Source organism: Nicotiana tabacum, chromosome 19 (assembly GCF_000715075.1).
Source record: "Nicotiana tabacum cultivar K326 chromosome 19, ASM71507v2, whole genome shotgun sequence".
NCBI classification, from domain to species: Eukaryota; Viridiplantae; Streptophyta; class Magnoliopsida; order Solanales; family Solanaceae; genus Nicotiana; species Nicotiana tabacum.
The window spans coordinates 149570931-149589706 of NC_134098.1; the positions used below are offsets into that span (position 1 = coordinate 149570931).

General features: G+C 35.4%; 2 protein-coding genes, 1 long non-coding RNA gene and 1 pseudogene across 3 annotated transcripts; all 4 read right to left on the reverse strand.

Annotated features, from left to right (window-relative positions):
* Nucleotides 1–550: 550 nt before the first annotated feature.
* LOC107788131 (uncharacterized) lies at nt 551–2106 on the reverse strand. Its single transcript, XR_001648541.2, has 2 exons — nt 1907–2106; nt 551–886 (listed from the first exon to the last, which is right to left on the reverse strand). It is a non-coding gene; the product is annotated as an uncharacterized LOC107788131 (long non-coding RNA).
* Nucleotides 2107–8270: 6164 nt separating this feature from the next.
* LOC107788128 (G-type lectin S-receptor-like serine/threonine-protein kinase LECRK3) lies at nt 8271–10923 on the reverse strand. The gene has a single exon (XM_016609787.2). The coding sequence runs from the start codon at nt 10795–10797 to the stop codon at nt 9286–9288; it is 1512 nt and encodes a 503-aa protein (XP_016465273.2). The 5' UTR covers nt 10798–10923; the 3' UTR covers nt 8271–9285.
* LOC107788129 (G-type lectin S-receptor-like serine/threonine-protein kinase LECRK2) lies at nt 8390–9010 on the reverse strand. Its single transcript, XM_016609789.2, has one exon. It carries the CDS (start codon nt 9008–9010, stop codon nt 8390–8392), a length of 621 nt encoding a protein of 206 aa, XP_016465275.2.
* Nucleotides 10924–11425: 502 nt separating the features above from the next.
* On the reverse strand, nt 11426–17742 carry LOC107788132 (uncharacterized; annotated as a pseudogene).
* Nucleotides 17743–18776: the final 1034 nt, after the last annotated feature.

The window sequence follows — 18776 nt, forward strand, 5'->3', positions numbered from 1 at the left end:
ACTGTCTTCGGAACTCATCCCAAAATCCCACTCCGGTTGCTTACCATTCGAACTCGATCGAACGTAGGAAGGCCGAAATCTATTTCGACCGTATACACATGCCAACTTTATTATGTTACTACATTCTTACCATGATTCCATCACTAATTATTTGAACGCACAAAAGAAAGAAGATTAAAAAGAAAAAGAAGTCAATATATGTAATATATATATATATATCCCTCCTCAAAAACTTTCTTTACTCCAGAAAAATTAGTTGAAAGTGGTCATAATGTTAAGAGTTAAAAACGAGGTCAAGTTCTAAGAGTTAAAAACGAGGGCAAGTTCTAATTAGAAAGTGTTAAACATAAGTTAACACAAGCCCTCACTTTCTTTGCACTGCCTTCTTCATAAAAGTAGCCAAATTTATCCAATATTAGCTCGAATTCTATGGTATAGAACGACGAACGTCGTAATAATAACAGGGCCATAATACACTATTAATGCATAGTTTCAAAAGCAATTTGCTCGCTTCTCAAAAAAACAAGAGTTTTTGTAAAAGATTTCGAAAAGGCAAGAACGTAACTAACTAAAATGAAACAAAAAGTATAACATAATACAACATATATATATAAGAATTAAGAAGCTAAAATTACATGATATGAACCCATGAATTGAAGAATTCCAACTTGGGATTGCAAGAAGTTAATATATTTATAAGCAGCTTGAAACATTTCAGCAGTGTTCATCTTTTGCCCACCAGGAATCAACTTCCCAAGCTCCTGTGTCTTCTATGTTATTTTCTTTCTCCTTTGCCTTGCCGCAATGCTCTGTGCTGACAAATTCTTCTCATTACATTTCTTCACACTACTCACCTTAGCCTCTAAGGCATTTTCGCTTCTGTAAACTGGCAAACATGGAAATTCAGGTAGCGAAAATGACGTTAAATCTTCCAACATTGGAGGATTTGGCACAAACTCATTGAAATAATTGTTAGTGATTTCAAGGCAACAGTTATTTTGAAAGAACTTTTGGCGTTTCGGGCAGCTCTGAAAATTATTCAATTGTTGGTATGAATTTACTTGGACAAGTTGGATTGGTGTGCAGTTATTGAATTTAAAATTGGCTAGTAATAACATTTCAAGCTTTTAAATGTGGACCAAGACCTTTTCTTAGAAGGCATTTCTGTTCTAATGTCTTAAAGGGAAAAAGATTTTCCACATATTTCTTCAAATCAAAGGAATCTCTTTCACAAGATAACATAGTATAGTATAGGTTAGGAAGAAGTCTAGGGAGAAGAATAGATCAACTAAACCTAATAGAGGCTACACTACAGGAAGCATCAAGAAATTCAAATGCAATGATGAACCCTGCTTCCAGAAACAGCACAAGAATTCTCAACAGAAACTTAAAAAACAAGTACTAATAGTAATAGTGATGTATTTGATCCAATAGAGGCACCGCTCTTTCATTTCTCTAGTGTTGGACTTAAATTCAAGTTCCTTATGCCAAAACAACAAATAACTGGAACACGGTTCAAAATGCACAGAGACAAAAAGGAGTTCTAATCCTGCAAAATTTCAAATCTCTCTCAAGATTTATATATAAGTATAGGGTATCAATTTATGTCTCGGTGGCTATTGTAGCAAACAAAAGAGAGGTGACAAATAACACTTGGCAATTTTTATACCTTGCTAAAAACAAGCACGAAAATTGCATCTACAAGATTGAACAACCAAAAGAACAAACTTGAGGATGGAATACTAAAATAAAGCCCATCAAGGTCTAAGATTCATCTTCACCAGACCCTTCTCTTTCTTTTCCTCTTATCCTAAACCTCCCTTCCCCTTCGCATTACTATGAGAATTTGTAAACTCAAACCACCCCCAAAAACGACCTCAATGGCCGACAATGGAAGAAAACTTACCGGAGATGGAGAGGAGTCTGAGTGCCGACGATGGCCGCTTATTGCCGCAGCCGACGACGATGGCCGCTTGGATTGAGTGCCGACGACGCCGGTGAAGCGGGGATTTGCCCTAGAAGCAGTGAGGCGGAGTGTTTAATTTGGTCAATGTATATTCTTATGTTTAATGAAGCGGGGATTTCACATCTCTAAAGTTTATGTTTATGTTTAAGCAGGGAGGCGGAGTGCTTATTTGTTAACCAAATTAATTTATGTTTAAGTTTGGTTAAGTAATTAGCAAACATGTAATTATATAAACCAAAATTAATGACCAATAATTTTGGTGTGATTATCAATTTATAAGCTAATTAATTATCACTGATACACTTCTACGTAATGTAATTATCAATTTACAATGTAATTGAACCTAACATTACTTAAGGATACTAGCTAATTAATTATTAATATTAATTAACGATACAATTAATATATTTCTACTTACTTAAGTTATCAATTTAAGATAATTAAATAATCACTAAGATTTTTCACGTATATCATTAATAAACTTCTATTTAGTGTGTAATTATCAATGTATAGGCTAGTGCATCACTAACATTACTTAAGGATATATATATCCTTAGTGCGTACACTTCTACTTAGTGTAATTATCAATATCTATAAGCTAATTGTAACTATTACACTTCTATACTTATGTAATTATCAATAAATTATCTAATAAATTATTAATATTAATTAACGATATTGCTAATATAGTTTTACTTACTTTAGTTGTCAATTTAAGATAATTAAACAATTACCAATATTTGTCGGTATACCATTAATAAACTTCTACCTAGTATGTAATTATCAATGTATAGGCTAGTGCATCACTAACATTACTTAAGGATATATCCTTTGTGCGTACACTTCTACTTAGTGTAATTATCATTATCTATAAGCTAATTATAACTATTACACTTCTATACCTAATGTAATTATCAATGAATTGCCTAATAAATTATTAATATTAATTAACGATATTGCTAATATAGTTTTACTTACTTTAGTTGTCAATTTAAGATAATTAAATAATTACCAATATTTGTCAGTATACCATTAATAAATTTCTACCTAGTGTGTAATTATCAATGTATAGGCTAGTGCATCACTAACATTACTTAAGGATATATCCTTAGTGCGTACATTTCTACTTAGTGTAATTATCAATATCTATAAGCTAATTGTAACTATTACACTTCTTGCTTAAAGTAATTATCAATGAATTGCCTAATAAATTATTAATATTAATTAACGATATTGCTAATATAGTCTTACTTACTTTAGTTGTCAATTTAAGATAATTAAACAATTACAAATATTTGTTAGTATGCCATTAATAAACTTCTACCTAATGTGCAATATCAATGTATAGCTTAGTGCATGACTAACATTACTTAAAGATATATTCTTAGTACACTTCTACTTAGTGTAATTATCAATCTATAAGATAATTATAACTATTACACTTATGTTTAGTGTAACTATCAATATATAGACTAATTAATTATTAACATTACTTAACGATACCACTAATAAACCTTTACTTACTTTAATTATCAATTTAGAGATAAACAATCACTAACATTTCTCACAAATAGCATTAATACACTTCCATTTAGTGTATAATTATCAATGTATAGGCTAATCAATCACTAACATTACTTATATAAGGATGCCACTAGTTCACTAATACTTAGTACTATTATCAATGTATACAGGCTAATATATCAATCACCAATATTACTTACAAATATATTATTAATACACTTATACTTCGTGTAATTATCAATCTACAAGCTAAATATAACTAATACACGTTTAATTAGTATATTATCAATGTGTATGATAATCAATTGTTAACGTTACTTAAGGACACCGTTAATACACTTCTACTTACAGTAATTATCAATTTATAAGATAAACCATCACTAATATTTCTTACGAAAAATGACTAATGCACTTCTTCTTAGTGTGTAACTATTAATGTATAGGTTAATCAATGTAGTTAAGGATATTACAAATTCACTTTTACTTAGTGTAATTATAAATTACTAAGCTAATTACCACTAATATATTTTTAAGTAGTGTAATTACCTCCACTTAGTGTAAATTTCAATAAATAGGCTATCAACCACTAAGATAATTAAGTAAATACTTATCGAGGGACTTACCGACGGCCTCCCTCGATATTGTGTAATAAAAAATACAAAATAATTATGTATAAGATTATATATTTAAATTACCGACGGAAGTCCATCGGTACTGTAAGAACAAAATTCAAAATATTATGTAAATGCAATAGCGATTGAGTATGTCAATAACTTTATTTTCTTTTTCATTTATTTTTTTAAAAAGCACCGAGAGACACCGTCGGTACTTAAAAAAATAATTCAAAAATATAAATACAAAATGTTCCGAGGGAGTCCGTCGGTAAATTACCGACAGAGTGCATCGGTACAACCAATTAAATTTTGACCGGTCAATATATCATTATTTACCGAGAGTTGTCCGTCGATTATTTTTAAAAAAAATTAGAAATTAAAAAGTTCAAAAGTACCGAGGGACTCCATCGGAAAGTCCCTCGGAATACCGACGGAACCGTCGGTACTGCTGCGTCGGTAATTAAACAGCTGTTTTTTTAGTAGTGTTGTCATATCATGTTGAGCTCTAAACTAAAGTGCTGAAAGAACATTGAGCAACTATATATGGTAAAAGCGTACCCGCTTTCTTTAGTTAGATTATGATATCCAAAAGAAAATACGTCATATAGTAAATGGGCAAAAGGCATTTAGGAAATATAGTAAATGGGCAAAAGGCATTTAGGAAATATTACCAACTTAAAACCTTTTCCAAAACAAAATGGGTTTCCCCTTAGCGAAAATCCATATATTTATACTCTTATCAGGTTGTTCCTTGTTAAGCCGTTAATATTCTGTCTCTTGTAGTTTCAAGAACTCAAGCCCACGACTTTGTTCTCCTTGTTTCTTACTACTACTTTTGAGATATGAATTTAGGCATGGATTTAGAATCATTGTTTCTAAACCATTTTGCCATAGAGAAGAAGCCAGATATAATTCAGTTGATTAAAGCAGCTATACAAGTTGGTGCATGGAAGCAGCCTACAAAGTTTAAGAAGCACAAAGATGAAATACTAATGATGTTGCTGAATCCGGAAACACCAGGTGACATTGATGAAATCGACAGTGCTAGTGATACAGAAGAAGATGAAGAAGAAGAAGATGAAGTAAGCGATAGTGGTGGTGTTGAGTTCTCTGTTGATTATCTCCACCAGACGGAGAAGAGTTCTTCTTCTTGGTTTCAAGAAACTGGCCATATTCTTGGGCGACAAGGGAACTACAATGTCAGTAAGGCCAAATCTACTGTATTTAAACTAAGTTTAAAGAAGACTCGGGACATTGACGACAAGCTTCAACACAAACATGTTGATAGTGATAAAGAAAAGAAGACAGAAGTAGGGAAGTGTCTGTCCGACAGTACAGAAAGCAAGAACATGAGTTGTGTCACGGGATCGGCAACCAAGAATTCTCCTGGAGGTTTAAGGAAGCTGAACGAGGGTATCAACCGCGTAGAAGAAAAACAAGATTGTTCCTCACAGAAGGTCAAGAGGAGGCTTGAGGGAGGAGGGAAGTTACAGAAACAGAGAAACTGCAGTGCAATTACAAGACCAAATCAGAAAACAACACAAAACTCTACAGTTGCAAGACCAATGCAAAAACCAGCACTAAGCTCTACAGTTGCAAGACCAACGCAAAAGCCAGCACAAAGCTCAACAGTTAGAAGACCAACGCAAAAACCAGCACAAAGCTCAACAGTTGGAAGACCAACCCAAAAACCAGCACAAAGCTCTACAGTTGCTACACCAACGCAAAAACCAGCACAAAGCTCAACAGTTGGAAGACCAACCCAAAAACCAGCACAAAGCTCTACAGTTGCTACACCAACGCAAAAACCAGCACAAAGCTCAACAGTTGGAAGACCAACGCAAAAACTAGCACAAAGCTCTACAGTTGCAACACCAACGCAAAAACCAGCACAAAGCTCTACAGTTGCAACACCAACGCAAAAACCAGCACAAAGCTCTACAGTTGCAACAGCAATGCAAAAACAGCACAAAGCTCGACAGTTGCAAGACCAATGCAAAAAATAACACAATCCGGAATGAAGTTGAATCAAGTAAAAGAAAATTTGAGGAAAGGGTTGCTGAGGAAAAAAATGCCAAGAGAAGGATCATAATGGTGGACTTTCATGATGTGCCGAAACCAGCTAAAGATCCTTCTGCTCCCAAACGCTGCTGGGATAGGAGAAGGAGGTTTTAAGATTCTGATTCCATTTGTTGTAAATTCCCTATCATGAGAATCTTGTTTCTTCTGTTTTGTCTTTAAATTGTAGACAGAATTATAATTCACTCGACTATTTTATAATGGGGAAGTTATGTGATATACTCATTTGTAGAACTCACTTTCATGGTATACCTAAGTTTTAAAATTATATCATATATCTCAAAATTATTACACGCTATACCCCCATATATTCCAAAACATATCACGATATTCTATTTTGGAATACAATCCAAACCTAACTTACCGTAATATTCTAATTTAGAATACAATATTCTAACTAAACAGGCCATAATATTTTAATTTGGAATATAATATTCAAACTAATGATACCACAATATTCCAATTGAAAATCCAAACATAGCTTACCATAATATTCTAATGAAGAATACAATATCCAAACTAAACATACCATAATATTCTAATAAAACATACTACAGTATTCTAATTTGGAATACAATATTCAAACCAAATATATTATAATATTTTAATTTGAAATACAGTATCCGAACCAAACATACTACAACATTTTAATTTGGAATATAGTATCCAAAGCAAATATGCCATAATTTTTCTAAACATGCTACAATATTCTAATTTGGAATACAATTCCAAATTAAATATATCACAATATTCTAATTTGGAATATACAGTATTATATTTTAGAATAAAGCAGGTATACATGGTAAAATAATTTTATAAAATAGGTATTGTATATGGTGTTAACTAATGTTTTCAATGGGCATACCAAGTAGATTCCCCTTTTATAATTACTCCTGGGTATATGCCCTTTGTATATGTGAACTAATATCAAATCATTGAAATAATAGTTACAATTTCAAAAAAAGTGTTGTTCAAATGCTTGAAGGATCTATTATTCAGTACCTGTTCAGATTATTCAGTTACTAATTAAGGCTAGGATTTTGTTACCGCGTCTACTACTGCTACTACTACTTTACAGGCTTTTTTGTTTTGGGTTAATGCTTTAAATATGAGTATTACTTTTATCTTTTAATCTGATTCTTAGTGGACATTTCAGAACTCATTATCATCTGACTCTTAGTTTGGTCCTGCTTTCACTTACACTGGTGCATGCAATCAGGATGGGATTTGAATCTGCTAAGCTATATAAATTCAAACATTCCAGCATCAAATAAGCACAGAGCTACACTAGTTACTAGTCGTTTTAGGCATACATGCTACTCACAAGACATTCCTTTCAATAGATTTTTGAGTAACAAAGTATATGACTGTAGCACATTAGTACTGCTTATCCTAATAGGTTAAGTTTAATGGTTCCATCACTTTTGCTATCACATAAGAAGTAACAAACACTCACTCTGCAAGAAGCACACTTAGAAGTGAAGAACATTATATGTCGAGAGTTCCCAGAAGAAATAAAAATAAACTGATTTTCTTACTTGATATGCCGACTATTGCCCTGGTCCGAAATGTGTTTATTACTTAAGTTTCAATATGGAAGGATCCAAATAATAAAATGATGGCATGCACTTAAAACTGTAGTAATAAATTCATAATTAGGAAGATTGTCCAAGTAGCAATTCCAAAATGAACAAAAGTTGAAGCAAATAATGAATGGAATAAGTTTTACTGTCTGTGCTGCTGTTTGTTGCAGGAAAATCAAGACGAAACTATAATCCTTAGGTTTGTTCATACTACATCTAATACAGGGGAATCCTTTTTCAAAGCATGTTTCTTATACGGAGCGTGTTCCATTGAGAAATTATTATACCCTTCTAATATGTCAAAATGTAAAATGATGGACCTGTATATTTCCTACATTAGGATATAAGGAGATAAAATTTTACGTCCTCTTTCATGTTCTAACTTTTTTGGATACATATACTGGTAGATGCCCATGCCAAACTCCTCGATTTAACTAAAAAAGAAAAAGGTACACAGATAACATCAAAGCTACAAGAATGGATAACAGCTGAATATATATGAAGTTATTGAGCAAACTATGACAATTTATTGGCTATTTTAGTTAATGAAACAACATGAGGCACATTGAAGCTACAAGAATAGTATAAGGGAGTGTGTCTCACAATATTAATTAGTCATAAGTTCAATTAGGAAATGGAGGCATTGGGATTTCAACAACCCCTTCCAACATATGTACTACCCTTCTCATGGAGGGCCTGACATTTGGATCCTCTTGAATGCACCAAATCGCCACTTTTACAAGCTTCTCCAGCTGCTTCATGTCGCTTAGTGCCTCTTCATCGTCTTTTACTAGCTTATGTAGCGTTCTTGAGTGGATACAATCATAGACCCACTCGATCAGTAGTATTTCCTCTTCATTCTCCATAGCGATGTCCATACACTTCCTGCAACAAATGGTTTCTAGCAAAACGATGCCATAGCTATAAACATCCACTTTGGCAGTCACAGCTGTGTTCCTGAACCATTCTGGTGCAACATAGCCTCTGGTCCCTCTAATCCCCGTTAGTGTCCGAGTTTGATCCTTCATCAAAAGTTTTGCCAATCCGAAATCAGAGATCCTTGCTTCAAATGAATCATCCAGCAGGATGTTTTGAGGCTTTATATCGCAATGGATGATCTGTGTGCTGCACTCCTCGTGCAAATACGAGATTCCTCTTGCAACCCCATATGCAATTCTGATTCTTTTGTTCCATTGTTGCCTTGACTGACTGAAAAGGAAGTCTGCCAAGGAGCCATGGCTCATAAACTCATAGACCAAAAGCTTCTTTTCTGGTCCTTCATCACAGAATCCAACCAATCTCACCAGATTCTTGTGATGAGTCCTGGCTATTACACTGGCTTCTGTTTTGAATTCGTTCTCACCATCATTTGCTAGCTTGTCTAGTTTCTTGACAGCTACAACTGTTCTTGAATTAGAAGATGACAACTCTCCTTTATAAACTATGCCGAAAGCACCCCTCCCAAGTTCTAGCTTGAAACCATTTGTTGCTACCTTAAGCTCTTGGAAAGTCAAGTTTCTCAAATTTGTCTCGGGGATGCTTGATGAACCAACACATCGTGGTCTTCTGCAGTAAATGCCAAAAAAGCAAAGTTGAAAAAGGCAGAGGTGCCAAGGAGAACTGATCCCAAGATGGAAAATGCTGACTTATCTTTCTTCCCATTTCCCCTTTCTGATGGTGAATATGGGAAATCACCGGAGGGGATACTAGATATCAACACTTTAACAAAACCCTTGCCGTCAACCTCTTCCCTCCTTCCATTAGAAACTGGCATCTTCTTTTTATAACAGGTTCCCTTTTTTTCTACTGCAACCACACAATTACAGTCATACAAACAAGACTTCTGGCATTCATCTTGATTAAGGGAGTCCATTATCTCATAGTTTGCAGAATTAGGCCAAAATATGTTATCTAAAGGATACATATCATACAGATCTTCCGGATTAGTATCATCCAAATTGCATCTTTGGATTGGATCGCGTTCACAACCCTTGAACTCATTGCTTGGATCAGAAAAGTTAAATCCGGGAAGACACTTACAATTTGGCCTTCCATTTGAGTTAAGCATGCAATAGCTATTGAAACCACAAGTTCCTAGACCAAATTGACCCTGAATGGCTGAGCAGATATCATCTGGTTTAGACCAAACTGTGAACCAGCTCCCCTCCCACTTTCCGTTTTTTGGCACCCTGGGATGAGCATATTGAGTTAACACACCATCATATTCAAGAATAACCCTGTAATAGTAGTTTCTTGCTGGAACAATATTTCCAGAAGTTATATTCACAATCCTACTGCTGGTCATAATAATATAAAGGTAACCAGACTCATTAAAGATTAGCCTGTTTCCCGTCACATTAGGATATTTTGTATCAACCGTGTGGCTCCAAAAGTATGCCTCGTATGCATTTCCTGTTGGCAGTGCAAAGGTGTTGAGCACAAGATTGCCATCGGGTATCAAACGAAGCTCAAAGTGCCCCCTCGAGAAGTTATTCTCTGCTGTCCTAGAAGACAGTGACTTTTTAGTGTCAATTATTTGTGTAGGCAAGATTGTATCACAAGGGTGGTCAAAACTTTGCCACACAAGACTAGAATCGCTGCTAGCAAGGATGAAATTCCCTGTATCCAACAACGAAGCATAAGAAACGCCTATGTCTCTAATAAGACTTGGTCTCCAGAGGACTTTACCATCTGGATTCTCAAGAATGAGTTCACCATCTGTTTTAAGCTCAAGTTTAGATCCTTCTGGGGCTAGCTTATCTCCATTTGCATACCAAACCAATGTTTTGTTTGGTATTTTGTCGAACCAGATAGCAAGCAAGTACAGTTTTTGACCTTCTATTTGATGAAAGCCAAAGGCAAAGTCACCAGAAGGTGATTGCCATGCTAGAGAATTAACTGATGCAACAATGGACGACCCAAGAGTGATGTTTCTATTACTACTAGAATTAGTAGCCTGCGCAGATGCAACCAATGGTGCTGTTAGGAAAAGAAGAAGAAAACCAAGAAGGTGCAGAAGATGGTTTCCCATATGGGGTTTTAGATCATCTAACTGAAATTTTTTGACTAGTACAAGTGAGTAACTGATAGAGGTTTACCCAGTCTATATTATGTATTGCCTTGTAACGCGTTATTCCTACATTGACATTTGAACGAACCAAAAAACCACGGCATTTTAGTCTTCCTATTTATTTCCAGAAAATGGAGTCATTATACTCCTATACTAATCTAATGTTTCTTTCGGGAAGATAAGAAAGACTTTGAATTTTCAACTGAGAAGTCAACTGACACGTTTCACAGATCCACATACGCTTACCCTATCGAAATACCCTTCCAACTATAAGAGGGACTGATACATCATTATTCCCTTTTATCTTTTTAAAATGATAATGGTGTCGAACCAAATTGCACGCACCCCGACTATTTCAGCGGGAACCTGCTATCTCCTACTACCACAGACAACTCTACAAACGTTTCTACTGGATTTGAACCTTGGTCTGTCGTGCTTTTCTCCCACTTCATTGACTGTCATTACCTTTAGGTGCCATATACAAACCTTATTCTCTTTACTCTACATTTATCTGCTAGCATGCATCATGCTTGACTGAATTTCCTCTGATTCCAGCAACAATAATCTCCTTTGTAACAGAACAAGAAGATGAGCAACACAGCAAAATAATATATAATAATCAAATGGGGACAACAAATAAGCTAATGGATATGATAATAGGTTCAAAATCTACACAAACAATCAACAGAACAAAACAATCGGACCAGTGTTGTTTTACATCCTCTCAACTCATTTTCTCGTATTCATTCTTCCCGAAACACATTCTTCTATAATAGGAGGATCTTGTAAAGGAAATCGTTAAACTGACTACCTTCCCGGTCTAAGTTTTAGCTATATCATCTTCTAGAAACCTGCCCATCCAGCAGGTTGGGAAGCTGATTTGCTATTTACATTCTTTGGTTCACCGAAACGCTGAGAATTTTTTGACTCATTGAAAGTAGCCTTTATCTGAGAGCTGGAAGCTGGCACAGCCCTAAAGCTATCTGTTCCAAATCCTGATGTATTTGTTTCAGATGTCTGTCTGTTCTGGTGGCCATTTTTTGTCCTGACTGATCTAGGATTAGCATTAACTGAAGTAGGTTGTTGCTTTGGATCATCATCAGCAAATGCTTGCCAGGGCTTTGAATCTGGGCTCACTTGACTCCCGCCAAATAATCCTTGCTCAAGTTCCCATACTGTTCCTTCAATGTTAACTTTTCTCTGCATCAAAAAATTATTTTGAACTAATAATTATTGAAAATCAATTATAAATATTAGTACTAACAATGAGAGTTTAATAGCAAAGGATATACCGGTGGTGGAATACTGGATGGTTGACTTCCAGGAGAAGCTTGATCCCTCGCGGTGTCTCGATTTAGTGATGGAGTACTGACAGCAAGAGCTTGTTTAAGCTCTTGTATTTCCTGTCGCTGTGACCGGCATATTCCAGATAACTTTTCAAATTTAGATGTTATTTCAGCCTTCTCCATGTTGGAGCGTGACAATTGTTCCTTCAGCTTCTCAACCTCTGCTTCCAAGAGCTCTTTCTTCTCTGCTTGTTTCGTGTTATTTCCAGGGCTTGGTTTATTGGTAGAGAATTCTGCAACAAAAGCATTGAATGCTTCACCCTGGGTGACAGTTGGCCCCTCTAACTTTGAAGATTTATTACTCCCAACACTCTGACATGAATCATCCTGGAAAAAGTTTATTTCAAAATCCTTTGATGAGGCTTCCCCTGCTCTATTAGCTGGTTTTGCTCGCACATTATTTTGCATTGGATGGGAACTGAGACTTTCCTCTTTAGAGGGGCTAGTTTTATAAGAGACTGGAACCTTATTGGGATGACTTTTATCATGGCTTGAAGAATTGTGTCTAATCTCTTCGTCAAATTTGGGTCTGGATGTTTCCTCTGAACCAGAGGCATTTGCTGCATGCTGAGTATTCCAAAATGCACCGATTGGACCAGTAGCTCCACCAGCTTTTGAATTATGTGATGCAGGAGACACATTCGGATTAGATTCTGCAGCCGAAGGAGGTGGTGGAGGATTTCTGCGAGGCATTGGACTAGTCTTACCTGCAGCTCTTGGAAATCCTGAAAATTCAGCAGGTATTAGATTCCTTGAAGTGGACCAACAATTTTGTGTCTTAGCAGTGTCTACAGTCAAAACGTAGTAGAGGCGTCACATCCATATGAAAAGCTCCTCACCCCCCCCCCCCCAAAACAAAAAAAAAAAAAAAAAAAACCCCAACAGAGGAAAGATGTGGAAGCATCACTCAAATATTTCAACTGTACAGTAAATATGGAAGCATATAAACAGCTAATCTTTTTGTATAGATTTGAGGGTATCATTCCTCAAAAGCATTATCTTACCTTTCATTAGTTGCATTGCTTTTTCAATTCTATTACAACTTCCAAAAATGTTTTTTCAACTTCGACTTCAAAAACCCTTTTTTCCTCAGCTTCAACCAAATATTGTCCCCAACACCTACTAAAAACTTCAGATGACTTCAAACCAGAACCAGAAAAGGAGACTTAAGATTTTATAAAACTGATGGAATGAATTTAGATGAGGGAAATTGGTTCTTTATTTCGTATAAATTAGTGGGTTAAATGAGTAAATTGCCTGAGTGCAGTAATTTATCCAAAGTTATCATCCTACAAACTTCATGGATAAAATATTAATCAATCACAACTTTCCTGGAAGCAGCTCACAATAATAACGAAAGGTCTGGAATAAAATGTCCTCACCTTCCTGTCCATCAATACCCTGTTGCTTCATTTCAGGGGGTCTGTCGGGTAACGACTTTTGAAGCTCATCCGGCAACATACCATTAACACGGAACCATACCTGCCATAAAACAAAATGAATGAGTTAGAAAGCTTTAGAGAAGGGTCAGCCCTTATGATTGCTATGGGCAGCACCACTCTACAACTAACCTAAGTTTATGCAGATGAATGGCCAATCAAGCAAAGCGCTTGCCTGCGTGATATCTGGTCTGGCATCTGGTGAAGACTGAAGCATATCTCTTGTTAGGTCTACGATGGAAGTGCTATATTTTGGTAATTCTGGAATCCGGTAATTGCCATTTAAAACTTGAAGTTTTGATTCACCATCAAATGCAGACTTGAAGTAGCATATCCGAAAGAGTAGACAGCCAAGGGCCTGCAAGACAAAAGTGTCACTGTGTTCTAAGATAACCTCGTAAAATCTAGGTAAGAGAAATTTCTGTTTCCAAAATCATCTTACAGTATCTTCACGCGGCTAAACTTACCCATATGTCTACCTTCTCATTTATAAGTTCTCTTCGATACAAATCCCACATCTAAGGCAAGAAAAGAAGTGAGATAAGATAGAAGTCAGCAATCAATACCACTGACGATAACAATAATCAATAACAAGTCCTCAATCAACCTCAGGAGCTCTGTATGCAGGTGTAGTGTGTTTCCTTATATTGTCCTCCTCAATTCCCATTTCCTCAGGTTTCTCAAAACGCTTGTGGTTGGTTGAAGTACTGCCAAAGTCACACAACTTCCACAATCCATCAGCACCCAGCAAAAGGTTCTCAGCCTTTAAATCTCTGTAGGGCAGGAAACACAGTACTGAATAACAAAACGACAAAATCACAAGAGAAAATGATGTGAATAAATTCAGTGTAGAAGGGTGACGGTTTCGCAATGAATTGGATCTCTTAACTGTTCATTTTGGGCATCTAAATTCCTAAATCAACAGAACAATTAAAGCGGTCATTCAGTAGTAGGTCTGCGGACACTTTAAGCTGGACAGAAATCATAACTGACAGAAATCAAAGGCACTGAACAAAATTAAGCTGGAAGCAAATATATAAACAGATATGAATTACACGACAGCCTCTCTACCTTCATTAGGTAGGGGTAAGGTCTGCGGACACTTTGCCCTCCCCAGACCCCACTTGTGGGATTTCACTGGGCTTGTTGTTGTTGTATATGAATTACATAACATAAGATGCAAATTACTGAAATATTACAAGCAAAGAAAGGATTTATGAAGCCCTAAATCACTAAACAGATGAAACATATTGATGACTACCATAAACAAAGCCTAACCTCAACTGAAATTACTACAAACATTCATCATCATAATTTCAAAAAACTATTCGGGCTTAAGAGTGTCCGACTTTACCTGTGAGCTATGGGTGGGGACTGGCTGTGCATAGCAAAGACAGCATTGCATACATCCCTGAATATTAAGAGGACTTGTTTCTCCTCAAAGAAGCCAGCTCCTCGGTTCTCAAGGACACTGACCAAGGATTTCTCACAATATTCCATAACAAGGAGAGCTTCCTTTGTACGACCCATATCCAAGAAGGTATGCGCATTTAGTGTGACAATATTAGGATGACCCTTGAGCGATTTCATCACTGAAATCTCTTTCAGTACTAGATCAAGTGAATTCTTCATCATTAACAATAATATGCTTTAATGCATACTGCTTTGAACCATGTAGTACATCTCGGGCTAAATAAACACAAGAGAATCCGCCCTCTGCAATTGCATTGCGCACATGAACTTTGAGACTGCCAATATCAATGGTGCGACCTTCAAGCCCAGCCTGTTCCTTGGGCATAAAAGGTTTGAATCTCCACATCATAAACAATTCTATCAAAAAGAAAAAAAACCACTAAGAATCATGGCAAAGATAAGAGATTTAGCTAAATAAACAGTCAAATTAAAATCTTTTCCCAGTAAAGTGAACCAGCTGTACAACCAATAAGAAAAACAAAAAAGCACATGTGCTTTAGGTGGTGTTTGGAGTCCTCCAAAAACTGAGTTTGGAAACCCAGGTATTGAGTTTTGGAAAAAGTGTTCTTTTGACTTGTTTCCAGAACAAATTTAACTTTATGTGAAGATTTCCAAATCTCTCAGTTTTTGCAAACACACCCAAACAAACACTTTTCTCAACGGTCAAAGCTGAATTTGCAAACTCAAGTTTGGAAAACCTCAAGGAAACGCCACCTTACAAATTTTTGATTATCCTAAATTGGATACCGATAACACTGCAGATATTTACATTAGAGAGGCACAAACAACGAGATTACGACGAAAACTTCACTCCTACAAATGCAACAAGAAGTTGTTGAACATTTTCCAGAGATGGATATTTTCTTCTTTTGGCATGGGGAGGGGGAGGAATGTGGTCAAAATGTAAAGTTCCATAACATCAGGAATAACAAACTAGTATAATTACAAATTTAGACCATATTTAATAAGCTAATCAGATAAATGAAATAGGCATGCACAGGAGCTGCAGGCCTTTGAACCACATAAATATTTCTGATGACACACAGGAAAACTCAAGAGCCTTGACTGATCAGAAAAGAGTCCTGCTTCACTAATATACACTATTGTCTATAAGGCCCTGCTACACTATATTACTGCTGGCAAATGTCGGAACGTTTATCCAATACCAAAAATAAACTTTAATGTAAAGAAATATTTATGGTAAAAGAACATTATCATAGAAAGATAATCATGGAATATATCCACTAATCAACCAATAGATTCTGAGCTCCATTATATGCTTGAAAGATTTTGTTTAGGACCACTATGAAATATATACAGAAAACAAGCAGCTTTTTGGTGATCATTATTGCACTGGACTGCCACAAGGAATGATGGAACTCCAACATTAAAGACAAAACAGAGATTCTAGATTCATGAATACAATGTCACCCACTCTGTCCCGTATCTACGTGTTACTTTTATTATAGCCCTGATTGGTTTGCCTTTAATCCTTGTTTTTCTGGAGTTCAGATGTAGTCTATTGAATGTATCAAGCGCGATCAAAATGGTAGTTTTCTTCTTTTCTGAATAAGTAGATAAAATTGGTAATTAAATGGTAATAAAATCAGCAGAGATTTCTAAACCTGATTATTTTGCAAGTAATGAAGAGCAAAATATCAAAACTTATGAGTACACAAACATGCCATTTCCGCGCGGATTCAAGTCAATCACATAAAAACATAGATAAATTTCAAGTTTACAGTATTACAGTTGCATTCAAGTTTTTCAAGTTAGTGAATTCTATTACTTTCTCCGGGATTAATTTCATAAGATTTGTTTTCATAAGAATACAATCTTTGCTTGTCTAAATTTTTATTGTTTTCACAGGTCCAACAAATTCAAGCTGCTGCAAACTGTAAAATCCTAATGGTTTCTGCATAATTGCACAAACTACAGATCAAGGAGAGATAAATGCTGTTTTGGTGTACTATCTGATGCAGTAAGTTTTCAATCCTGACCATCTACTAATACTTTAGTGGTACACTACGTCTTAAGAAAACATTTGTAGCACTAACCCCTGCAAGCTTTCAAAACTGCGGGACATTTCTCATTGACAACATGAAATGCCAAAAATGTAGATATAGCTTGTATGCTTCACCTTAAGAAATACTGAAGTTAAATAAATTGGATATAGAAGTTCCAAGATATTAATGTCGTATCAGACAATGGATCCAAACTTCCCTTGAAAGATTATTTATCTTTAACCAAAATAGTAAACTAGCAGATCCATTTGCACCCAAGAACAGCTCCACGATATCAAATTTTGGTCAAGCAAATAAATCAGGCCATTCATATAAACATCAAAGGCACATTTCATAGTATCCTACAAGAACCAATTGAGATTGAATAAACATAATCTGCAGTAGTAAAACATTGATAGTCCAAGAATCAACTTATCTGAAAAAACTGAACACTACCCAATTGCAGTAAATCCAAGAACTTACCAAAATTGGTGTAAAAAATCTACCTTGATTAAGTATGTTATCAAGAAAATAAGCCACCCCAGATCAAGAAAACAGAGAAAATTTCCTAAAGAGACTGCATTAAAGCAGCAGTTTTTGATGTAAAATTTGGTGAGATCTGAGAGCAAGGATTTGGGTTCTTGGGATTCAAGGGATTGCTGGTGAGATCTAAGAAAAGTGTATAGTAATATTCGGGGAGGTTTCGATAGATCGCATTTTTGGCCAAGGCTTATGTGGCTTTTTATTTTAAGGCATCACTCTTTTTCCACCTAAGTGGTGAGCTTCTTTTTTTTTTTTTTTTTTTCCTTCTTCTTTTCAGTGGTGATGTTTCATCTGCTTCCTATCACTATTCTTTTTCCTGTTTTTACTCTATTAAGACGTGTTTTTCCCTTTTCTCGTCTTTCTAATATTCAAAGGGGGGAAAAGGAAATAGTAGTAGTCTAATAGAGAGAATCATTACGTATTTTTTATTCACTTTTATCGAAGTGGTTTTATTATTATTTTTTAAATATTTGCTTATCTCAATTTATGATTTTAAATACATTTAGTCAATCTATGATTTTAGAAGGATCTCCCACTTTAAAAACGATTAAAAGGCGATCAACCAGGCGATAGATAATACAATGGCGATCTTTGATTTTATCAGGATCTCTCACTTTATAAAACAGTCTTGGTAATAACTAATAAACAATCAACTGAAGATCACTTAGGCGATTATATTAATAATGGGCAATTTCTTGATAATACACTTGTTATCTATGGTTTTACAAGGATCTCCCATACTATAAAAAACGATCTTAGTAATAACCAATAAGCGATCAAACTAGAGATCACTTAGACGGTCATAAATAATATATGAGCGATTTTCAGATAATACATAGGTGATTCATGATTTCACCATGATCTTTCACTTTATAAAAAAGGGATCCTGGTAATAACCAATAGGCGATCACCGAAGATCACTTAGGCGATCATAAGTAATACATGGACGATTTATAAGTAACACAAATGCGGTCTATGATTTCACTAGGGTCTCTCACCTTATTAAAAGGATTATGGTAATAACTAATAAGCGGCAAACTGGAGATTACTAAAGCGATCATAAATAGTATTATATAGGGTAAAATCTGTTCACATTAAACACTCGAATGATAGAGTGACACGTGGAACCGGGGACA

Coding starts and splice junctions, on each gene's coding strand:
- LOC107788129 (XM_016609789.2), bottom strand. CDS start 9,010: ATGAGCCATGGCTCCTTGGCAGACTTCCTTTTCAGTCAGTCAAGGCAA.
- LOC107788128 (XM_016609787.2), bottom strand. CDS start 10,797: ATGGGAAACCATCTTCTGCACCTTCTTGGTTTTCTTCTTCTTTTCCTA.